Raw genomic sequence first — 25,679 nt, 5'->3', positions numbered from 1 at the left:
CTTGCTCAGACTATTGTCATAAACCAATTGTGATGTCCTGCTTGTGATAGTTAACTCAGTAATCAGGTTCGTCATCAGGAACGTATCCAGCAGTGTGCCAATCATTGTGCTGTGTTTCAATCGCTGTGTAGTGTGTCAATCCCTGTGTAGTGTGTCAATCCCTGTGTAGTGTGTCAATCCCTGTGTGCACCAATATCAGTGCGGTATAGAGCTATTTATCGTGAGTATTCACTGCGAAGAACGCGGCATCACGACTCGGCCGTCAAAGGTTTCATCTTCACATCCCATATCTATGCAATTAATTTTCTTTGGGAAATATTTTAAATTCAGGTTGGGTAACAGGAAACATTTTAATTGCACGAAACCCACGTGGAAAGAAATACCAGCAAGTTGCATGTATGCGCTTTTCTATGTGTCCTGTATTTTTGTCCATTAAAGGTTTTACTGTGAAAACACAAAGATCTTCAGTTCGGAAATTGATTCATACAATCTCCAGCATCACTAAACCTAACCTGTTTGAACTCAAGTGAAAATAAACTTTATTTTTTAAGTTAGCGTATAACAATTACATATTCATAATTCCATTGCATTCCACACTTTCAGAAAATCTCATGGCGCATCGTTGAGTGGCAATTGAAGAAAATCATCCTTCATGTAAATAAGTCAACAAAATTGTCAACAACATAGCGGCCTTGAAAGAACAAAAAATGTTCAATCGGATACATTTTGGGCAATGGCCCCTTCTTCATGGCACGTACATAGAGAGGCCAAAGAGACATAGATAACTAAGATATAATAAGAGCTTGAGACTGCAATTTACACCATGGGGACTGCAAATAATGATAACATTTTTTGGGAAAGAATACGTCTCAAGATGCACTTGAAGATAGCAACAGCAGTGGGCTTCTTGGGTGCGCACAGGTGCACAAGAAAACACTACATCAGAGCAATTACTGTGAAGAAAGTAACTTCAAGTACAACTTGATTCTTTCCAAAACACAAGACTAAAGTAAATGGTAACGCAGTATGAGCTATGATTTCCCCCCGCCAGCACCAGGTGTGCAATCTGCATCGATGACTCAGTGGACAGAATACCTAAATGGATAACATAGTGCCAAGATTATACAAATTATTCATCGCTTTACTAGCAGCTGTGTAATCACTTTCTTTAAGAAAGTCACCACCGAACGCTGCAGTAATAACAGAAAAAAAAGGCTGACGCTTTGGAGAGAGCGCACGGGGAGAGCAGAGTGATTTACTGTGCTTATATTGGAAACATTTTTTCCTTACACTGTGGTGTCCAATGAAAACGAGGTCTTGTTAAGAAAGGTGACAAATTCAGTTTTGTATTGATATGTGAACAGTGTTCTATGAGTTGGATATTGTGTGGGAAAACCTTAACTTTTTGTTTAAATAGCCAATACTGGTGGGTTTAATGATGGACTTTTTTTGTGCAAACCTTAAAAGTATATTCTATTTACAATTCTGTATGTGTACTTTAATTTCACCTCATATCCATTATATTATGGTATATTAATACATCGCTAATATCTTGGTTCGCAGACGGCATGGTTGCATTGACTTGTGATGTTATAGATCAGACGTGGCACCCCAACTCTCTTGTTAACCACAGTCACGTGGGCCCAGTGGTGGCCTACTTGTCAAGTCAGAGGTAAGCCTCAATACGAAAAATGATGGATGCCTCTGGCGTCTATAACGGGATATCCAGGCGGCTCAGAGCACTAATTCCATGTCAGAGAAATAATCTGGCAAGGCCGACATCCGAGGTTCAATTCCAAGCAAATCTGGGGAATTAAATGGTTTCTTAAGTACAGAGAGTTGATGCTCTTAGCTCCATCACCGATGACGGTCCAAAAAAACCCATAATCTTACATCAATACATTGAAGATTAGCAGTGTACAGAGTGTATTTAATTCAATTGTGGACGAACCACGTGCTTGCTCTTCTCGCACTGGAATTTTCCACAGCAGAGGCAGCAGGGAGAGCAACAGATTCAGCAGATCTTCTCGGCAGGCCAGTTCCTGTGCAAAAAAAAACACACACAGGCATACCGTACAATACAACTTGGGTTTACATCGCGCCTAAATGTGGCCACATCTCAAGATGCTGTCCAGAAACAGTGGGCTTGTTTTGAGCATATACACACAACACGATACACATGCAAAAACAAACACGATACACCTTTAATTGGCGGTGTATGCCCCACCCGCGCTTGTTCCAGGCTAAGTGCACTTTGAAGATTCCAAGGTTCACTGGACAGAGGTTGCAGTACATGCCCAGGTGTTATGGGTTAAATGATGACTGTGCCACCTTGTATTTAGAGATCTGGCACTCAGCAAATCTGCAAACCTGTTCCTTTGGGCCAGAGATCAGGTCATCATCGTTCTCCTTAAGGATGGTGCTGCAAGTGATTTTTTTTTCAGTGGATTGCTCGTTTTCTATTGTAATTGAAGATAAATATGAAGCAGAAATTCCCTAAAACGGAGACATTTGTATTTTATAGAAATGTATATTAATTATGAACGAAACAAAATGTACAGTGTTTGAAATAGAAAAACAAAACCACGACCGATCACGTCGTAACTAAGTTTCACTTGCTGCGAAAGGCTTAGGAAAACATCAAACAAAATGTCCGCTGTTACACCAGCATGGCTCTGTTGATGTATTGCAGACACTTTCTTCCAGCAGCGGGCCAAAAGTAAACACAGAAGATTACAAGAAGCTTAACACGAGTCGCCCGCAGGCATACACAACATCCAACGTAGATTTGTTTTGGATGCACTTGCGAAGAGTTTTTGAAATAATGAAATAAACGGACCTTTCATGGGGAGTTTTTGATTAATTTCTTATAACAACAGCAGGACATGGAAATGCAAAACAGCACATGGACATTTGGTAGCGAAATAGGCAATGAACAGGCGCCATTACCATACCATACACAATGTTTTCACAAAGCCGTTTCACAGCTATCTAAAGGTCATTAAGAGCAAATCTTTTAAAAGCATTCTTTCAAATAAAATGCAGCTTGTTAACAACAACACCCAGGTTGCTTAGAGAAGCAGTAGTAGGATGGCAATATTTAGGGGACCAGATAAAATCAAAAGTAGCTTATTTGAGTTAACTTCTGGGCTTTCAGAAATGTTTCCAGATTATTATGATTATTGGTTTATCTGATAGTTTAGCCACCACTGAGATGAGAAATTACACTGATTAGGTATTAAGCATTTATTGTGGAAATGACACAATGAGATAAAGACAATGATACTCACGGATATAATTCGCCGCTATTTTGCTCACAATTTCGTTTCAAGACGAAACCGCAAAGCTGCGGAATGTGTTCATGAAAAGACAAATAAAAACTGAAATATTCTTCAGAAACCCTAACTCATTCTCCACGTAGAAGTTTTCCAAAAATGAGTGCGCTGCGGTTTTGGCATCCCGCTTATACCACCCCTACCCACCCAAAGCACAGGGAATTCTGGCTGGTACTGCCCCACCACCCAGCCGCACATGATTGGGCCACGAGGCTTGGGCACGGGTTCTAGGAGTGGCGGTGCCACTGGCACTTGTCACACGGGGGCGAGAGCTCGAGTGAAAACACCAGCACGGCGGCGCGAGTGACTTTCCGCTCGTTAATAAACTGCCGAGTGTCAAACCGAAGCAGGCCAAATTAGCAGACTGCTCAGGACAGGTCGTTTGAAGGTATTCTGGAGATAGCTCTGCGACATCCACTTCTGTGGTGCGCTATCTAACACCAAGGGCTGCACTCCCCTGCGCTCTCGGCTCACGACGCCGACAGCACAATTGGGATAGAATTATGGAAAAAGATGAAACAAGGAAGGCTGTTGTAACACTATCCAACTTGCATTTGTAATTCCAATTTGTAATTCCAAATATTTAATTGATATTCTTGGTTCTTTCGGTAAAGTCACGTAGGAGGGAAACAAGAATATGAATCCCTGCAGTCACGAAAGCTTTAAATCAATATTCAATTGATGTTAACGTTGCATTCTGAGCTGTTTAATGAGATTACGGCGCATAACGTGTAACATCACAAAGCTTGACGAGGCTTGTTGGATCTTGACTTTAAGCTTTAGTGACTGCAGGAATTCATATTCTTTGGGTCTTTTGGTAAAGTCACGTAGATAGGTTAAAAGAGAATAAAAAACCAGGACGTTTCGATCACAACACAAGCGGTCGTCATCATCCTTTTTCCTCCTGTGATCGAAACGTCGTAGTTTTTGGTTATTTTCTTTGAACAATCTACGTGACTTTACCGAAAGACCCAAAGAATGAGGCTTATTGGGTAAACCTTTGTTCAATTTAGTCGATTTTCCCGAATCTGAAGTTTTGCATATATTGCACCATCTCTACGGAATTATCATGACCGCCCCCCGCCCCGCCCACCCCACCGTTACAGACGCACAGACAGACGGACGGACACACAGAGAGACAAAGCTAACGGATCAAAACAAAGAAAAAAGTTTATACGCCGATACCTGATTAAGCAGCGAGTCGAGTGTGAGCAGCAAAGTGAACCCGCGGCCAGCGAGCAGGTAATCCGCCAGCGCCGTCACGTGTCCGCTCTCCCGCCGCTGCTGCTCTTGCCGCCGCTCCTCCTCCTCGTCATCCTCCACCTCCTCCTCCTCGTCTTCATCTCCATCACCGTTTCCTCCATCATCGTCATCACCGTCACCGTCACCGTCGCCACTGCCCGGCACCCGCCTGTCTTGGGGCCCCGAGACTGTGCCGCTGGTGACGGGTGCGGAGCCGCCCAGCGAGGAGGTGCTCTGCTCCGCCAGGTTGCGGCACAGTTGGTGGATGTCCGTGAGTAGCTCCCGTGCCAGCACATTACAGGCGCCTGCATTCATGGCCGGGCTAAGGGGGCAGGAGTTGGAACAAGGCCAGGGGTGCGGCGGGGGGGGGGGGGGAGATTTGAATGTCAATTTGGACAAATCAAACGACTTGCCATAAATGCAGGCGTTGTAATACACGGCGGTTAGCTTATTGGTTATCTAAGGCCGGGTTATCAGGGTTGCGGGTTTAACCGTGCTCATTTGTGCCTTTTTTTATTCGCCGGATGGTTTAATTACGAGCAGCTCCTCACTCGTCGAGGGTCACTGACTTGGTGTACACTCGTCCACGAAAATGTTTTGCAAGTAAATGGCTTGCTTAAAACAACACGATAAAAGAGAGATAACACATTCTACACCTTCACTCCCAATCTACATTGATAAGCAATAAACACGATGTTATTAAAAGCCTAATAACATTTAATGTTACTTGTGTTTTTATTATATCTGTGCCACCCCTCTTCCCATTATCCCGGATAACAGAGAGAGATGTTGAACAACAATTAGATCGCATCAACAAAGTAACATAAACGATGGTGTTGTGTGTGCACGTAGAGGGTGGCCAGAGTCCCTTTGCATAAAACATTAATGTTCTCTAGCCACACGATGCCCTGCCAATTCGGGAATATTTGAATCGAGAATTCAGCGGACGATGGATTGGCAGAGGGATCTGATTTGATGCGGCTGTCCTGAAGCCCAGACCTGAAAACACAACGTGATAATTCCCTTGAGTGTGAAGTATTCCCCTTGATAATTCCCTTCCGCCAAGCCTAGAATGCCTGGAAAACTCCGGCGGTCATCAACTCAAGCGTAAACCAAACACCGCCTTCACCAGCTCGGAGGTTCCTCTTCAAGACGCTCCTGGCACATGCAGCCAAGTAAGACATCCCGACTCTACCACGGGAAGGAGCAGATGCTAAATTGTAACCGTGGGGAGACGAATAATCTTCAACAATCACAACTATTGACGTCCGCAATTGTGAGACGTTTACTCCGACACGTATTGTCAATGAAAAGCGTACATTATATTCAGCCCGTTTTAGTTCAATCAAAGAAGTGCGAGAAATAAGTACCGATATATCGAGCTGGGACTAAAAGTTAGCATTAGCATAAAAAAAAATATTGCATTGCACACATTGGTATACTGTACATGGGATCACATCTATAAAAAAGCAGAGGAACACATTTATTTAGTTCAATGGATCAGTTCAGCGTTGAGACCCATGAGAACAGAAAGAGTTATGTGCTGGGATTTGAAACCCATGATCTCTTTTTTTTGCAAGCAAACAATCTACCGAGCCATCAACTGGTTCTTCTTATATTGTTCCAGAATTGACCATAAAAACCAAAATGTATTGTGTGTTTTCCGAATTTTCATTTAAAGAATGCAGTCCTAGGGGATGTGATGCCTTGAAACTCTGCTACCGGTGTTTTTCTGGAAGACTTTGCTGTTTTTTCCTGGATTTTTCTGTTGCGTGTAGCGACTTTAAGATGTTTCTTGTTCATGTTTTTTTGTTGTTGCGGTTGCACCCGAGTCAAGAGCCGCATGGCTCACAGGGTTATACCTAATAAATGAAACTAAATGAAATAAAATAAATTCCAGGCACTGGCTCACACCACTTCGATTAGCGCGGTCGGCTGTGTATGATGCGAAAGAAGTTCAACATACATACAGACATAATGTACTAACTGGCTCTGAACCCCGGACACACTAACACATACTGGCCAGCACGGCGAAGTATGTTCAAACATCCCCCATGACTGACATCGTGCGGGGAGGGGCCTTCATCCAGCAGTGGATTTCCAAAGTCCGTGGATTATTATGATTTTCAACATACGTACGTACATCTAATCAATTCCAGATGAAGAGAGGAGATGAGCTGTGTGAATGTATCAAATGTGGTAATGGTCACATAAATCTATAGCAACAAACACGCCAATACTGTGTTTATGCAAACGAAACAGGACCTCAATGCACATCAATTAACTATGACATATATTCAATGGGGGCATCAATGACTCATCAATAATAAGTAAGTGATTGTTAGGTATTGGCTTCAAGGGTTATCATGGTTAATAAAAATACATGATTCATATCGTTTACAGCCCTTTGTCTATCAACCACCGGGTGAAGGCCTCTCTCTATGCCATCGTAAGGGTTGTTTGACCATACTTCACCATACTCATCAGTGTGAGTTGATCAAAAGAGAGGGGGGGGGGAGAACCCAGGACTGGTTTAGATATCACTCACCACTGACGATTTCTGTGGCCAAGATTAAAACTCAAGCATTGCTGGGAATTCATAACGTAGCAAGCGAACCACTGCGCCCTGTATCATGGCTCACAAATAATCAAACGACACAGACAGTAGTCTCAGTTGTTACAAAATAAAGACTATATCTGTTCTCTAGTAACGTGGTAGTGGGGCATTTAACAAATTCATCCGCACAAGTTAATCACGGAGCCCAACAGCACCTTTCGAAATGTCTAAGAAATCCACGAATGCATTGAAATACATTTATCTGAAAAATATGGGTGAAAGCAGCTAAATATCAAGGCTGTCAGAATCGTTCAATTGTTCACAAGCTTCGCTAAATCCACTGGGAGCCAGTCTCAGTGGTTAATGGTGTTTGACCGCTCATCTGTTATGGTCAAGCAGACATTTGTCCAATCGATATGTGGTGCTATAGCCAGTTTGTAAAAAAAGAAAAAAAAAATCAGGTATAGGGGACCATTTACTAGGAATAAAAAGCAAAGCCAATAATTTGAAAATAATTGTTCGGAACATTTTAATTAGTTTTCTGACTCACATCTCAGTCATACCAATTACAGGCAAGCACACATCCCAGTCGAAGCTATGGTCTGCAATGCAGCATAGTTTTAAACATCGTGGAAAGAACCAATTCAAATACGATGGAAAATATCTGCGCACAGCATTGCCAAACTTTGGAGAAATGCTGCAAACGAGCCGTGCTCATTAACATTTGACAAAAGTCGACATTTTCGCAAGCATGAATTTTCATGCAATTTCCTTCACTAGGGTTACGCAACCCCCATCAGTAAACACAAGGTTCAAATCAATTCGGGTCATTAAATCGTTACGTGAATAAATGCAATATGAACCCGTAGGCTTTTAATATAGCAAATCCTGTTAGCAGACAAAGGCAATACTGCAATATTTCTAAACTATGCTAAACGATACATAAATAATGTCATACAAACTGAGGAATCTGGTTTCAGCGCTACTGCGGCAGCCTTCTGCAATGGCTCTCAAGATTGCTGGGGTCAAGAACCCCTCACAGCCAAGGTCAAAGTGTAGTGGACTCTCCTTTGCCTTTGAGGTCCCCGTGATGATGTGTGAACCCCTGGGTAAAATCCTTAACATCTCACAGAGCCCTGCCCCCTAACAATAACCCCTGATGATTTGCAAACGCGTGGTTAATACATTATCTTCAAGACGTTTGTGTATGGCCCTACCACTTGCTTGTAGCATGGGAATGTAAACTTATTGGAAAATAATGTTTACCTTATTTTACTCATAATAACATAAAGCTGGGGGTGCCAATGTAAAAAAACACAGTTTCGTGAAATTACATCAAAGGAAAATGCTACGGAATTGGGAAGTGTGAATTATACACACGTGGGTGGTTTGACGTCATCTTATTAACATTTTATTAAGAGCAAGCCAATACATGTCAAACAGCAATGTCTCAATGTAGAACTCCTATATCTATAATCCCCTGCATAAAATGTATTGTGCGCCGCAAAGCAAGATGTAACCAAAGATGTGAGATCACTCAAAGTTGAAACCGCAAGAGAAGCACACTAACAACGACCTTTAGCCAAGTACCACAACATTTATAATTAAACATCAGCTACTATTGTGCTTTCAATTTCTACCAGCAGCAAACAGAGTTTATTTTTACACAAAAACCCCCCCACAGTTTTCAAAACGTACATACTCAGCACCGACTGCTCTGCCAACATCACACTGCATGAACAAGTACGAGACTGACTGAATGAACTTACTGACAGCTGTATACAAGAAAGTATGGTTTTCGAAGGGGGTTACAATATTCACTTTTCACGCAGTGTGCGTTTGGCCATTCAGACTCTCGCCGGAGGCATTTGAAGCCGCACACCGCATGTTCGAGCGTCTTCCGAGTGGGTCACATCGCACTAACACACGAGCAAGCGAGTAATGAAATGAAGTGCCTCCAAATGCCAAGTGAGGAAACAAACTTACAAAAGCAGTCAACGGTCGTCAGTAAAGCAGTTCTTCGATATATTAACCGCCGTCAATATTCGCTGCTGCCGCAGCCATGCATCGGACATCATAAGCCGAGACAAATCAACCGCGTAGACGGGCAAAAAAGGTAGATTCATTGCCGATGCGTAATGAACCCAAAAATAACAAGCACGTATTACCCTGACTCATTCCCAGTGCATTTCTGTCAGATTATCTGAGCAGACGGAAGCACTGCCATACGCCCTGTAAAACCCATTAAAATGGAGAATTTCTTCGAGGTTAACAGTTCTATTATAAAACATGGCAAAACACTCTGCCCAGCAATGCATTTGAAAACACTGTTTTTGTACCTGTATACACACACACCCAAGCATCCAACGACCCTGAATAATTTACGTGTGGCGAGCTAACGACGGAACAAAAAAGATGGGATTGGATTTCTGAATTTTAATGAACTCCAGGCCATGTCCAGAGTATGCTTTTTTGTGCGCTCCGGGCACCAGCCACAATAGCTGACCTCCTGTCACTGCTTGGCCACTTAAGTCCCCGGTGTTCAACCGAGAGAGATTGAGCTTTTATAAAAGACACTGGCCCACTAAATGATTGAATTGAAATATGTTCAGGCTGGTTGAGCCTCATTTAAATATGACATTGTTGGCATTTCACAAAAAGATACGAGTCAATAAGGGCTCAGTACTTGACGAAAGCAATTGGACGCATACTCTTTGGTTTTTTCGGTAAAGTCACGTAGGTAAAATAAATAAATAAAATCACGACGTTTCGGAGGCAACACAAGCTTCCGTCTTCAGGTGGAACAGTCACAGCAAAATTACTGTATCATCTTGTATCATCTTGATACAGTAATTTTACTGTGACGGAGTATGAATCCTTGCAGTCACGAAAACTTCAAATCTAGAATCAATTGGACGCAGCAAAGTCAGATTTTGGTAATACGGTAAAGTACGGGTCATACACTTACCCCCAAAATGTTTAAATTTGCACTGTAGAAAATTAGAAGATGTTACAATATTAGAGACCAAGTTCTTTTCTCCCCACTTTATTTTACAGATTTTTTTTAGAAGCAAGCAGCTGACAGGCGTGGCTGGGACTGTGGTACAGGGACGCGAGTTGGGGCGCTGTAATGCAAGGGCCATGGATTCAACGGTAACCTTTATGGTGGCATCAAACATCAAACGTTGAGAAATCAATGTGAAAATCCAAACCTCGATGGGCTGCTTTGATTGGCCCAATAGAGAACGTCAGGTTTATACGAGACACGTTCAAGTCAGATGAACAGTGGTCAAAAACCAGGCTGTCTGCATGATGCAATCACCATGTATGGCGTGATGAAACAATGGGGCATCACTTTAATTCACTTCCGCCGAGGGCCCTCAGACAATGTTAGAAATTCCACGCTCCCAAAGTTGTGGGGGAGGGGGCAGCAATCCCCCGGTATAACCACTATTCACTTCCCACACAATGGTACTTATTTTATATACTCTTTAAGGGTCGATTCTTTAATTCATATGGATTCTTAACTTCATGATACATTCATCAAATTTTAAGTGTAAAAATATTTTCAATTCATATTTATTATATCCATTGGGTTCAGATGACCCCACCGGCCACTAGAGGCTGATCCGTTCACCAGAATGTAACAATAAAATCGACTCTTCAAGACAATCGCAGCCGAGAATCGTGACAATTTAATCGTAACAAATAAACAATTCAAATTTGGCTTAATGAGACATCACGGACTTCAAAAAATTCCACATTTCATGTACTTACTGTATACGTAAGACATCAAAGTACATCATTTACAGCCCTTTGACAATCCACTGCTGCGTGAAGGCTTCCCCACACCATGTGTGTCATGCTTGACCATATTACCACGCTGGTCAAAGTGGGTTTGGGGAAGTGGAGGTCTAAGACTGGTTCAGATATCACTCGTCCCCGAGGTCGCCATGACCGTCACGAGATCCACAGGGCAGTAGGCTAACCACTGTGCCACCCCTTCATTCCACTGTCTGTGTGTGTATATATATCTGTAGAATTGGTCGTGTAGTACATGTGTATTTTTGTCACCACGGTACTTTGGTGTCCCAATAGAAGCATGTCATTAGATTATGTGGCACTACATTTCCAGAAAGTGTTCCCAATGCGTGTCTTTTCTATCTCATCAGCCACCGCAGCCATCAACTCTACCAGGACAGCGTGTGCAACAAGCAACACGCAAATAATCTCTACCGAGTTGAAATTACACATTGAGCGAGGGGACAGGTGCCAAGGTTTTGTTGTACTCTTGCAGTACTCATAATTAGGTGTGCAAATTATTTAGTACACAATACACGCAGATAATGTCACGGGTCAGAATCAATGTTAAGTTCGTGTATTTTGTTTGGAATGGGTTCTTTATTTGACATCCAGCCACAGAGGCTAAAATGTAAAGAACAAAAAATCATCTTGAACTGCATCGCAGCCCTGAATCGTGACAATTGAGCGAACCGCGAGCGGACGCGAATCGCTGTAACCGTACTGAAATATTTATTGTTGTTATAAATGAAATATTTAGTTAACATAATCAGCTCGGTGGGCCATTGGTCTATGGTTCCAAGTATTTTGGGTCCAGATCAAGCCTCAGCCCCTTTAAAATGTACTGAACAAGCATTACACTCTGTAGCACGATTTTCGTCCCTGGGAAGTAAGTGTTATTTTTTTAATTGGTTATGCCTAAAAAGTATAGAAAATGCCTATTATTCCCTACAAACCAGGACTTTATGTGAAGGAATGACACAAATGCACACGTTTTCACATTGTAAATAGGTCAATTTCAAAATATCACTGTCCTAGTTACAAAAGCAAAGTTTGTGGGGAATAATAGCCATTTTCTATACTTTTGAGGCATAAGCAATTAGGACATAACACTTACTGCCCAGGGACAAAACACGTTTCTGTTACACAGTGTAATCATACAAGAGTGGCTTCACTAATTTGCACGAAAGTAACTTATCCAAGGACATCATACAGGCATATCCTTCGATTTACGAACGTTCAGTTGACGACATTTCACGTGAATGCCAATTGACAAATCATGGACAATTGTGATTAACGAAATTGAATTTCCGCTTGAGCAAAATTTCGCTACGTCCACGCGCCACGAGGTCAAATCAGAAGCAGCCGGGAGGCTGTTTCATCCATCCGCGACATCGCCACGGTGTTGTCCCTGCAGAGCAAGAGTCACATGCAGATCTTTTGTGGTGTTCCCTAAAAAGGTTAATTATTTTTGCTTTAAATTCATTCATATTCAATCGTTTTAATATTGTCATCGGCTAATATTATTTTGTACTGTAAAAAGTGGTATAGGTGTATTTTATTTTCAGGGTAGGAGTAGAGTTGGAATGACTGTCCGAAACACATCCCGTTTTGTCATTAAATGGAAAAAAGCCATTTCAGATTAACGACATTTCTTTTAAGCGTGTTTTTGAAGAACGCATCCCTTTCGTAAATCGAGGGATACCTATACATACTGGAAGGCTGTAATATGCTGTAATGCAGCAAATGTAATTAGCCCTTAATTACTAAATGTTCGGTCTATTTGTGGCAGATTAATGCCCCCAAGGCCAGCCGGGAGCATTCTCCTCTGCGATAAACTTCGAGGCATTACAAACCATATGGATGATAACGATGCTAATGACTATAGGAGAACAAAATAAGCTTGTGCAATTACATTTTCCCTTGAAAATATAGTTTATGGTGTTTTTATAACGTAACTAGCTCAAATAAAAAAAACATGTGGAGATTATATTTTTTAATTTTTATAATTTCCTTGCTGCTGAGATTGTCCAAAAACTCGGCAGCATGCTTGCATATTCTTTGAAAAAAACGAATGTCTCATTGCACTTGTGAGTTGGAGGGTTGAAAACGATCTTTCAACACAATAATGAGTGCAGCAGCAGAATTTGACAGTAATTTAAATTATAAAAATAAAGTGTTTTTTTTTACTCCACAATGTTGTCTGGACAGTGGCTTAACATTCTATGAGGTATCATGTCAATTCAATTCATTTTAAAGAGCCCATAAGTTTGTTTCCCCCCCACTGGTTAAAACATGACACATCATACAGCAAAGATGTTCTTTGCAAAGGTCAGACTGGTGAATGGTTCTGGAGTGCAGTAAACTAAAATCAACATCATCAAGGCCATAATCAATCCATGACTCATCCACATGGTGCCAAGCCAGCCCCCTGGCCGCTATGCCCCATTCGGGCATCATCCACCACGATGAAGGCCTCCCCAAAGTTGTCTTCTCTTATGAGCCTACGATGTAATAACACCGAAAGTACAGGGTTAAAATCTTAACAACAACGGTTCTCGAAAGGTACAACAACAACAATAACAAAAATGCAATCTGGTATTCAAAAAAGTGAGTGGCTATCAGTGCATGAGGGCAACGTCACTCTTCTTGGCAGTGCGTGGAGGACTAAATACCCATTGAAGGCCACGTGAAAGTAATTTTTAGAAATTTCTTCCATAACAAGTTTTATATGGCACGCATATAAACACCGAGCTGACAGATGCATTATGTATTATTGGTAGCACAAGAGCAGGAAATAGCGGGGCTGCACAATTATCTCTTAACATAGGCCAATGGCTGAAACATTATTTTTGATAAAACAAAAACATCAGCTCACATGAGTGCACTTTGACTACGGAATATAATACTGCTCTACTCATTTGCGTGATTAAGCACAAAAACCAATTGCTTCCTCAGGACAGCTTCTGCCATCGCATGATCAAATCAAGCACGTGTGCACATATGAATGTTCTCAGTTCGTCGCATGAACGTAATAACGCAAAATAACCTGAAATCTCCCAATGTCAAATTTTGAGTGCCAAAAGACAAACAGAATCACACGGTTGAGCCACTGCAAATCCACTTAGAATAATATTTATATGCGTACAATCAAGAACGCTCAAACTGCCCCCACGATCTGGATGGAGGGTCGCATTTGTTATTGTAAATCCCAAGCGAATACCACGGCATTCGGACACCACTGTCACATGGCCGTGTATCATCAATGAGTCATGAAGAATTCAATCGAAGGCAGTCAGTCTATTGTCAACAAACTGGGAAGTAATTAAATACGTGCACAACCCTTTATAGTCAATCCACCGCTGTACGAGAGCCTCCTCATATCGTGGGGTTCGTGGGGGTTACTTGACCATACTTCACCGCAAACAGGTTAGTACGGGGGGTTAATGAAGGTGGGACAAACAGACTTTAGGATATAGTGGTCTCTGGTGAAAACGAGACCCATGCAAGCAGCCTACAGCACCTGTTTAATGAGTGGTAGTCACCCATCTATATCCAGGCTCAATCCAGCTTAGTTTCTGAGATCTGACAAAGATTGAGTGCATTTCAGATGATTTGGTCATATGCAATTAAATACACAAGGGTGGATTGAGTCAATAACCAAGACACTGTGGTGACGTATTGCACATGCATCGAACACAATAAAAACTGTGGCTTTATAATTTAACTGCCAAAACACGTTTGTTATTTGTCATGTTGCCTTTCAGAACAAAAAAAATGTGAACAAAAATCTAACAAATTCCTACAGTATAAACTATGACATTAATGCCATCATTAGCATTGTAAATGCAGATTTCATGCAAATGATAAGAGAGACGTGCAAACTTTCAAATTAACCAATATCATCAGTCTGCCAAATGAGATATATCTGCATAATTTGTGGTATCAGAGGGAACCTGTGCTTGCTGTCAAGCATTTACACTAATTGACCGTAGCAATTACCACCACAGGCAAAAAGAAGCAGGTAGTGTTTAAAATCTAGAGACGACAACGGAGGGATGCAACTAATCATTCTGCCCCTCACTCACCATGCAGAGGAGTGAAGATGAATGGCAGGCACGGCCCCTGCAGGCGAGAGATCAAACAGAACCAACCTTTTGTCGGGGATGCACAGACAGGTGAGATCACCTCCTTCCATGTCTGCTCACAAAGGGACCAAGTGGAGGCATTCCTGATTGGCGAGCAGATCCGATGCTCGGAGCAGCTGCACGCTCCGCCTCGGTGGCCAACGAAATAAAAACCGGACAACGCGGTGGCGACACTTCGCTCGGCACGCCCGCCACGGTGGTCGCGCCGTCTCGGCTGCAGGACGTGCCCCCCCCCCCCCCCCCCACGTGAGGAGCACGGAGGGAGAAGGCAGGGACCGTGCTCGAGCAGCTCTCCCTCTGCGGCAACGACGCCGTCCACATTCCGCGCAGTCCGCGCGCTTTCAAATTGTGCGTGGGCTGAGCTCTCTGCAGCACGCAGCACGCACCTCACCCCCACCACCCCCCCCACCCCCCCGGAGCGGTTACAGAGGAGCGCACGCACGCTCGTTGTTTTACGCACGAGCATTTGCATCCCGGCCCTCGTGCATTCGATCACAGCGGGGCTTGCGGTGCCATGCACGGAGAGCGCGGCGCTCCGGTGCGTCCCCCTTGCTCAAGTTTGCTTGGACGCCTTCGCGAGCGTTTGCCGAAAACTGGCTAAGCCCCTCGACGCATGCGGAGAGCGTGCTGTGCGGTAGCGAATGCAAGCAAGGGCAACAACGTGGTCAGTGGTGCTGCGCGTGTCCAAGCGAATATTACTATCCATAAGCAAAATAATTAAAGCGACATGCAATAAAAATGATTCATGTCATTTGAAGCATGTCGTTTAAATGAGATGTGTATTAACCGTGAAAGCAGAAACAAATTCATCACAAGCATTCTTTTATCCCTTAGGGAGCTTATCATGGAATTCAATTTTTGCCAAATTTCAATCGTCTTCAAAGTGCTGCCTCTGGGACTTTCTCTGCAAACGATTCGGCAATTTTATAGCCATAGCGCTCCATCGCAGACATTCATTCACCAGATTCCTTTTCCTTCCAAGAGAAAACCCTCACCACCCCCCCGACTGCCACTGCACCCCCACTAATCTCAACCAGCGGCCTTGCTGGGCCAAGGGTAACTCCCCCCCCCCACCTTCCCTCCCCTCCTCCCAGTGACGTGGAGTCCCATAATGACGTCACTGTCACATCGGTAAGAGCGCTGCCGTGAATACGGAACACCCTTCATTAACTTATACCGCCATCACAGTTGGTTAAGCCCATCCAATTTGTGGGCAATCTCTATTAATGTTTCCTCCTTCACATTTCACGCGTTCCCTTGGCGCACGAGACGTAAGCCGACCGAGATTTCTGGACCACTCCCCGCGGGTAGAGCGTCCACAGAAGCTCTTTATTTGACACTAACAAATTCAGCAAAGCAATGTTATCGTCAAGACCTCTGCCCCCTGGCATTAGGCAATAACAAAAATTAGGAGGGAGTGGTTAAGACGATGGGAGCAGTAAAAACCAAGCTATTGCATTGGTAATTAAAGTGATACATTAATTGCATCGATGATGGAAGAGCACGTTTGGTGAAAAATGAACGTTTGCTTTGAGAAGGTTCAGACGCCTTCATATTTTGTAACAGAAGCTGCTGTACACGCTTCAAGAGCAGTGGTGGCCACGCATATAACAGGACACGTGAAATGCAAGGGATTATAATTATTTAATATTCACCATGGCAGGGTGTGGACAGATTTGTGAACTGTGCATGTGGTTTGGAGGGAGGGGGGGGAATGATTATGGATTAATCATGCTCGTCAAAAACAGGAGCGCCATCTCTAACGGATTTCTGTGCGTGTCCCGACCAATTAGCACAACCCGGACTCTGTGACAACGGTGCGTGCGAAATTATCCAATATCTCTCACATGAATCGGCGCGAAAGAAGCCCCGCGTGTGGTTAACGAAGCCAGTAAAATACACACGTGAAACGGATATTAACCGCACCGGGAAACAATGATGATGAGGTTCATGGAATTCTGAGCGACCACCGTCCGGGCTTCCTTGCAGCGTGCGGTGCCGGCACTTGGCAAGCAGCATTCTAAGCCGCCCAGAGATAGATGAGCCTCAAGAAGGATCACTAATGAGTGCCCTTGTTATGAGGTTGCCTGACCCGGCATGCTGGCGTTAGGTGGGATTATGTATGCACAAGGGAATCTTATGACTGATAGTCATTGCAATTCACTCTTGATGGATGCAATGCATCAACTAGGAAAACTGCATTCACTGCAGGTTATTGCAATGCAAGGTATTTTTTTGGTAAATTATTTTTTTATTGATCCAACCACGGTGGGAGGGTGTAGAACTTCCGCGACAGGCGAGTGGTGCATAGTGGGATAGGCAGCTCGGACAACCAACGTGGACGTGTCGGACCGTAGCGTTGTGTGCTACGTGCGCAAGATCCCTTCTCGTCGGGGAAGGAAGCAACGCAAGGTATTTAGTTTCAACTTAAAACCACATTTTTTCCTCCATAGTATTTTCAATTATACTATTATAGAATGCTGTGCAGCATTTGAATGTCTGAGTTTTTTGTGGAATTCATGAATACATGATGAGGAAATTTGATTTTCTGTTGGTATTTTCCAAAGGTATCAATTAACTTGAAAGACCTCTGCAAGATTGAATGAACAGCAATTTGTTAAACTTGGCACTGCTACAAGAAAAAAAAAGCCTTGGGCGGAAATCGCTTATGAAATTTCATCTAAAGATGTGACATTTAATAAAAAGCGTGGGGGAAAACAACAAAAATTCGAAACAAAATTCAGGGACATGAGAACATACATTAAATGCTTAACAAAGTATTTGATATCTCCATCATTACCTTACCTAGTGCTGCACAGATTTTACAAGCTCACTCCACCACATGGGGTTTTTTTTGTCGTCCGTGAGTTCGTTGGGCAAATAATATTTGTTGCTTAGGCCACGAAGTCCATAGGCAGCACCAATGATTTACTTTACGTTCCAAAAAAGGCACTGCCAACCCACTGCATTGCTCTTCTCCAGAAACACGGGACTACATTTGCGCATCAAGAGATGAGGTTGAGATGCCGACATTTCATTTTAGCTAATTCAGGGACCTTTCCTGCGAGCACGGTAATGCAGCGTCAATTGAAGCAACAGCAAACCCTGCCAGAGGCGATGGCTTTGTGACGGACGTCCCCGCTATTTGCAATGAAATTGACATTTTATTTTAAAGCTTGCTTCCTCTCCTAACACTGTGCATACACACAGAAATATCACTACACTTTCTACACACACACACACCCCCTCTACACAAAGGTCTAATTTAATATACTATATCTGATTTTCCGAGTCGAACTTTTAACGTGAATTTTTGTAAAATGTCCTGGGTCGCTGATAAATTATACAATGTAATCTTGATGATGTCTCGATGGATACATATTTCAATGCGATTGCTAGACTCATCAAGTCGTTGATAGTGAAATCATTTTCACGTGAGAAAGACGTCGGCTAAAAAAAAACCCGACAAAATAAAAGTTGACATTCATTCTTTGATCTGAGAATTACGTCAGCGGCTGAACTCGTTGACCGAGGCAGGAAATAATTGATCTTTAATGAGTAATACGTGCACAACAACGTACGTGCATTACAATGATTATGTGGAAATAGAATACCATCAAGGATGACGACCCATTCCTCAGAGCCACAAAAGTCATTGTGTTTAGACAAAGTATACTTCATTCATTTGTTTGACACCCAGTAAAGGATGACTCGATGCTACGACGTGAATGAAAAACACACGCGCAGTAATGAAATGCTACAACAGGAGCAGCTGCAGCTACTGAAAGCGATTTCATAAATATTACATCCGACTTCCGGGCTTAGTGGAATAGGGGAGAATGTGAAGGGTGTGGTTGTGTGCAGCCAAGATGTTGATGTATTCTAGATTTGAAGTTTTCGTGACTGCAAGGATCCATACTCTTTGGTTTTTTTCGTTAAAGTCACGTAGGTAAAAAAACAAAAACAAATTTAATACAAAATTTAGTTGTTTTCATTTTAAATTTATTTTATTTTTTACCTACGTGACTTTACCGAAAAAACCAAAGAGTAAAGATGTTGAAGGTTCACACCACCGAAGCCACAGCCTATTGGTTGGATCTCTGCCCCTGCTTGTGCTGTGGATACAACATGTAAACAACCCGATTCATTTTGCATTACAATGTGTACACAATTAGGATACGACACGAATATTTCGTTCCATAAAAACTATATTATAGAAATAAAAGGAATGCCAATCCACGGATTTTTAAACACCTCTCCATATCCGGTTAGTAGTGGGATTAGTTTGACCATACTTCACCACGTTGGTTAATAGACGTTGGCAAAGGAGGGACCACCGATGACTGGTTCAGATACACCCTCGCCACTTACGTCAACCGCGGTTTGGGATTCCAACTCGTGGTGCGGGTGGTTCATCAAGCAGCGGCTAACCACTTTGGCACTGCTCGCCGTGGACATTCAGCACACCGTGCATTACACATCAAGAGTGCGTCAGTGCTCCGCTTTGAAATCCTCTTCCGCGTTGTGCGCGCTCGCGCACAACATTGCGCGTCGCTACGTCTGGCAACATATACTCGCTGGCTTCCCTTTCAGCCAACCCAACACCCCCTAATCCATCTTTACTCCCCACTCCAAATTTATCTGCACTTTATCAAATTCCACTACAGAGATAGCTCCTAACGGCTGCAATCCACCAAATGAGCACATCAGCCCCCCTTTTCTCCCCACCCCCACGAATAACCCCCCCCCCCAAACCGCATCTTCATTCCGTGTAACGCATGCTGGGGGAACGATTCAATTTAGCTGCTGCAACAGCAGCAGCTATGATTAAATAAAGCAAGACAGACTAAAAGGAGTTTTAGACTGCACATCACAAGTAAACCGTAATATCGCACATGTCACGCGACCACAATTATTATACCCAACAGTCTTGTTTTGTTGGGAAAAATCAGACATGATTGTACAGCACAGTGCTGGGTTTAATCCCTTCGGAGGCAACACAAAGGTTCTGTGCTCATCCTCCATCTGCCCTCTTCAAGCTTCTTATCAGTAATTACACTGAACAACACAAATCATCTAAAGGAATTGAAAGGCTGCGGCCAATGAGGATTGGGAATAGAGGGAAGGGGGGGGGGGTATATGCTTCGTGGACGGGCAGAGGAGCGGGTGGAGTTGGGTATCTTTATCCTCCTGCTGCACATCATGAGTGTGCCTCCTCCGATTTGGCAACTCGTCGGGTTACGCACTCCGAAATAAATTCGCTCCCGGAAGACCGCGTGGCTGATGGGACGTTTGTCAAAAAAATAATTGCACCGAATTTATTTTTTTCCGAAGGGACAGATAATGGAAGAAGGTTTCGATTTAAAGCTTTCGTGACTGCAGGGATTCATCTTTTTGGTTCTTTCAGTAAAGTCACGTAGAAGGGAAGTAATAAAATAATAAAAATAAAACATAATAAATAATTCTCACGATGTTTAGATCTTCATACGTTACTGCTCAAGGTAAGGTTTGATCCTGCGTAGTGGAACTGTGAGATAAAATCCCAGTCACCGTTTGAAGCAACCTATTAATTCATTCAGGCAATTAAAACATGTACTGCTTTTTTATATTATTTGGGTCTTTCGGTAAAGTCACGTAGATAGGTTCAAGGAAAAGAACAAAAAATAACAAATAATACTTTTCTTTGAACCTGTCTACGTGACTTTACCGAAAGAACCAAGAAAATGGAAGAAGGTGTTTCTCGTCTGATTGTTTATTGTCTTGTTTATATTCTGCTGCACAATGACGCTCGGTGATGAAGTTGCGTTCCGTGCGAGAGAGAGCTTCAAAGTGCTGTGACCGACAGGGAGTTGATCTCTCATGGGACCTTGCCTCTGTGGGGGATAATTGCTCAGTTTAACACGTAAGCTCATTGCATTGTTTGCATTTTAAATACATTATATTAGTTATCACTGATAGACTGGTTCCAACAACAATGGAAAGCGCATATACTGTATTCGTAGTTTTAGTTTTAAACCAATTATTTGCGCTAACTCATCCATTTTGCTGTAAAGCTACAGGGGGAAACAAAAAAACGTCAGAATTGGATACACTCCGTGAAGCGTGCAGTGCACGATGAACCCATCAATCCGAGTTCAATATCCGGCCACGGCTCACATCAGTGGCGTGTGATATTTGGAATGGTCCTGACCGCCTCTCCCCACCGACCAGCGTGTTTGAGGCACGGTCAAACAACCCACAAGCCCGCCGTGTCGGTCGTGCGGGAGGCACTTCATCTAGCAGTGGATTTGACGTCCAAGCTGCGAATTATATACGCCGCTAGACTGGTGTCCCGATAACGGGAGGGGGGCGGCGGTCGATGCGCGTCACGGCACCACCGACCACACCAAGCGCTGGGATTTTTTGCACACAGCGTTGAAATGTGGTGTTTTTTTCTGGAAGACTTTGCTGTTTTTTCCCAGGATTTTTTCTGTTGCGTGTAGTCACTTTAAGATGTTTCTTGTTTTTATTTTGCTGCGGTTGCACCCGAGTCAAGAGCCGCAAACTGAAAAGCTCGTGGTGCGCACTCGCGACACGCGGGGGGGGGGGCCTTGCGAAGCGAGATAGAGAGCCCCCCCCCCCAAAAAGAGCAGGGAGTCATGCCGAATATAAACTAGTCGTAAGCATGTAATGTACATCCCCCCCGTAAGGCAGGGGGAAGCCTACAACGCCTGATTGATACAAGCGAGTCTCTGTTGCAGATGCGTGATTAATCACCGGCGGTGCGATTTGCGCGACGCTCACCGGAGCGCACTTACGCCTGAAGTATACGGTACACGCGTCACGCACATGGGGTACATCTATTAGCAAACTCGACTTGAGATTACCTTTAAATATTGAGATTCTGTTGAAAACACAAAGGTCAACAACAGTGTGTCTGCCATCAAAGAGAGAGAGAAAAGACCAGTTAAAAAAATTACGTATTATCGTTACGTAGGTGTTCTAGTTTACAAGCATTTACATTAAAACAGATCATATTGGATACACAAAAGTCAACAATGTCTTTGCCACCAAAGAGAACAAAAAACAAGTTTCAAACGTGACCTATTATCGTTACGTAGGTGTTCCAGTTTACAAACATTTACATAAAAATAGTCCTCACGTGATCATTTGTGGCTCATCCTCGTAACATTCTGACAAGGCCTGACAGTCTGAAATATCTGGGCAATAACCATGATAACTATGGTTATGACAGAGTACATTTCTTTTGCTTTCCTTCGTGGGAGATAAATATATAGACGATTCCTGCCCTCCACTCCAAACGAAACCTCTTTACACCAACTTCCCCCAAGGCCTCTTCTCCATAATAAAGAATCACACAACACTTGGGATTAGGAAATGGGCTCGTGACACCAGATAACGGGGGTTCCCGCTCACAAAAGACTCCGTTGTAGTGATGATAAAAAAAAGACAAGGCATTACACGGAGATAAGAAAACCGGGCGATGCTTACAGTGCAGCACGTGTAAAAGAGAACGTGTAAGGAGCCAATAACACGGGAAGGAATAACAGAAAAAATGAACCCTACAGAACACTGCAGTATCTGCTGCATATATCTAGATATATACTGGAGCCACAGAGATTAGGATAATGTAAGCGGGACACGCTTACTCGACAGAGTCATGAATTATCCCGCAGCCGAGCTTACACTGATTTCACCTGCCGTGCGTGCCGTCTCACTCTATTTAATCATTTCTCCCCGACCCCACTGTTTCTGCTGACCCCGCGCAACCAGAGGAGCGCGGACCACGGAACGTGCGCTCATATTGCTAATGTGCCGAGGGTTTTTGTATGTGTGCGTGTGTGTGTGCACGCATGCCTCTCACAGCACTTGAGTGTGTGTGTCCCCGCCCGCCCCCCCCCCGCATGTAACCCAGACGGCAGACTGCTGCTGCTGGTTAAGGTGCACACCTATGCCAATGTTTGGCCACATTGAAAAAATAAAGAAATAACTAAAATCAGCTCCCACGTTTTCTGGATTATTAGACACGCTTTTCTTATTGTCTGGTACAATTGACAAAGTCAAACACATTCATCAATGACATTGCCTTAAAATAAAGCGTGCATAAAATAGGGTACGCTTTGGGCAATGGCCGTTCCTTAGAGCACAAATTGGAAGGGTCGTTGCCAGAAATGTCACCGATTATATATTTGTTTCTTTTGAGACAATATTATGGACGGATGTTTTGAGCTTTGTGTTCGTTTGTTAATTGTGCTTGCTGCACCATTGTGAACGCAGCTTTTCACTATAATCAATTACCTGGCGAGCATAGTTGGCTGTGGCCAGATTTGTGTAACGTCACTGACACCGGGTGCAAGTTCGGGGGTGTGCGGCTGATTTTCCGGGAGGGTGTCATGATCCAGACGATGCGTCAGCAATATAAAAACCATGACGAAACACCGTTCGTAAAAAAACCCAGCATTGATCGCAAGTCAATAGGGTTTTTACTCCGCACCGAGCTAAATAGAAAATTCATTTGGCCGTCGAACAATTCGCAAAGGATGCGGGTGAGCTCTCGCAAAACCCGCGGAGGAAATGGGTGTGCGCAGGGCACAATGCGAATGGCACGGCACGCGCAATTAACCATTGCGCTTTGATGAAGCTCGTCGCTCTGCATCAAAGAGAAAAAACGCGGTGCATTTTTTTTCGTTTGCATATTCCGTATGTATACTGTTTGAGTCGACATCCCCCCCTCCCCTTCATATTGACACCTTGTGTTTGCTGCATATGTGGGCAAATCCAGAAACGCTTCATGGATAATGTCTCCCTCACCCACCCACCCACCCTCCCTCCTTTTTCGGCAGAGTAATGTGGAGGAAGATAAAAAAAAATGAGGAACGGAAGAAAAAAAACCACACACAACGATGTACACATCATACACGCCTCTTCGAGTTCGTGAAAAAGCAAGTCATACAGGATAAAACCCCCGGTGACAAGGAACAATACTTTGTGTTCTTTTTTTTTAATAAACCTCCAAGATCGCTACGACGTGGATATTTGTTTATTTCCTCCAGCAATGGAATGACAAATCATTGCTAATTATTATTATCATCATCATACAGCATTAGTGTATAGTTGAAACGTGGAACGATTGCAATACTCTATTTGCGACGTGCGATTCATAGATAACACGAGCTAAGACGGGAAAAGTGAAGGATACGCTCGTGTCCCCGATGGCCTCTCACCACTCGTTCCCCCAAAGCTGACCCGTGCCAAATGCTCTCATTCCATAGTAACATTTCAAATCACCCTCCAACAGATCGATAAAATAATGTGCACTTCCAAAATAACATTGTGATCTCACATCAACAGTGGCACAATCAAACCTGCCTCATCAAGCCAAAGGGGGCACTCACTTTTAGACCTGCGGTTAATTTAAATTTTCATGAAATCGCTGCGATTGCTAGAACAGCGCTGTGATAATGGACAGATACGTCTCTCAATGCACACTGTTATATCGCTACTCTTAGCCACTTCTTCAGGTCTTTCTTTTCAATTGGTAATGTTTTTATCGTGCAGAAATTAACTGCACTATTATATGGTGATGAAGCAGTCCTGGCATACAAAACATACACTAACAGCCAATGTCATGGTGATGTTTACTTCGTAATGTGTGCAATGATGGGTAATTACCCCGCGGGAGCAGTCTGTGCCATAAAATCATGCCTTTGTTCACTCAACAGATGTTTTATTCTTCCCATGAGCTGCCAAAAACAGCACAGTTCTAAGGAGGCAACACTTCTCAATGGAGGACATAATGCAAAAAATAAAACATTTCTAAAACAATTGGCGATGAAAAAACACTCTGCGCGGGTATGGCCCACAATGTGAGCACCGGTAGAAAACCTCGTTGACTCCAAAAGTGAAAGCTCAAATTGCCCACGTGCATCATTTTCACGTCTACGTTGTTATCCGTGATGTCAGACTAATGCATGACAATTCAGCGCAAACGCCCTCTCCGTATGTTCCATTTTCTCGGATAAACTCCAGCGAATCACAAACAAATCCCCCCCCCCCTCCCCCCCTGAGCTAAACACTGTCAACAACATTGCAGAGAGCTATGCATGAAATTATTTTCGCACAAAGTGTTTTTCCGTCTGCTCCCTCATTGCCTCCACGCACTCGTTTTTATCTCCCAGACGACTCGAGCTCGAGGCACACGTGGTCCAGCATACAGCAGGGTGGGTCTCTCATGACCGAATGCGCGCGCGCGCACGCACACACACACACACGAGGGCTCTCGTGAACGCACTGCCGGGGAGACATGCTGCGCGACGAGGCACAAATCATGCCGCCCAGTTCTTCCATCAAGGGATTCCTCAAGTAAGACTGGCAGCATAAAATAAAAAAAATATAACCGTCCCCCCGCCCGCAACCGAAAGCGTACGTAGGCGTGCACCACGCTAGGGAGTGCTGCTCAAGAGGAAATTAATATCCAGCTTGTAAAGTGCACTCGCGTCAAGTCTCCCTGCGGGGGGGTGGTTGGTCTGTCACCAAAACACGGAGACACGGAAGCGAGCGGCACGGCCAATGCTCCTGGTCCACAGAGCCCACGTT

At 43.6% G+C, this 25,679-nt stretch overlaps 1 protein-coding gene across 1 annotated transcript in view; it reads right to left on the bottom strand.

The window, feature by feature from the left end:
* Positions 1-25,679, bottom strand: part of LYST (lysosomal trafficking regulator) — a 135,309-nt gene that overhangs the window by 79,332 nt on the left and 30,298 nt on the right. Inside the window, 2 exon segments of the mRNA XM_061559492.1 lie at positions 1,952-2,042; positions 4,521-4,899. Coding sequence (XP_061415476.1) covers positions 1,952-2,042; positions 4,521-4,899 — 470 coding nt within the window.

This window comes from Lethenteron reissneri, chromosome 25 (assembly GCF_015708825.2).
Source record: "Lethenteron reissneri isolate LAM-NWPU_2019-01 chromosome 25, ASM1570882v1, whole genome shotgun sequence".
Classification (NCBI taxonomy): domain Eukaryota; kingdom Metazoa; phylum Chordata; class Hyperoartia; order Petromyzontiformes; family Petromyzontidae; genus Lethenteron; species Lethenteron reissneri.
Note: the sequence above shows the minus strand (reverse complement) of the source record. Positions and strands in the feature narration are given on the sequence as shown.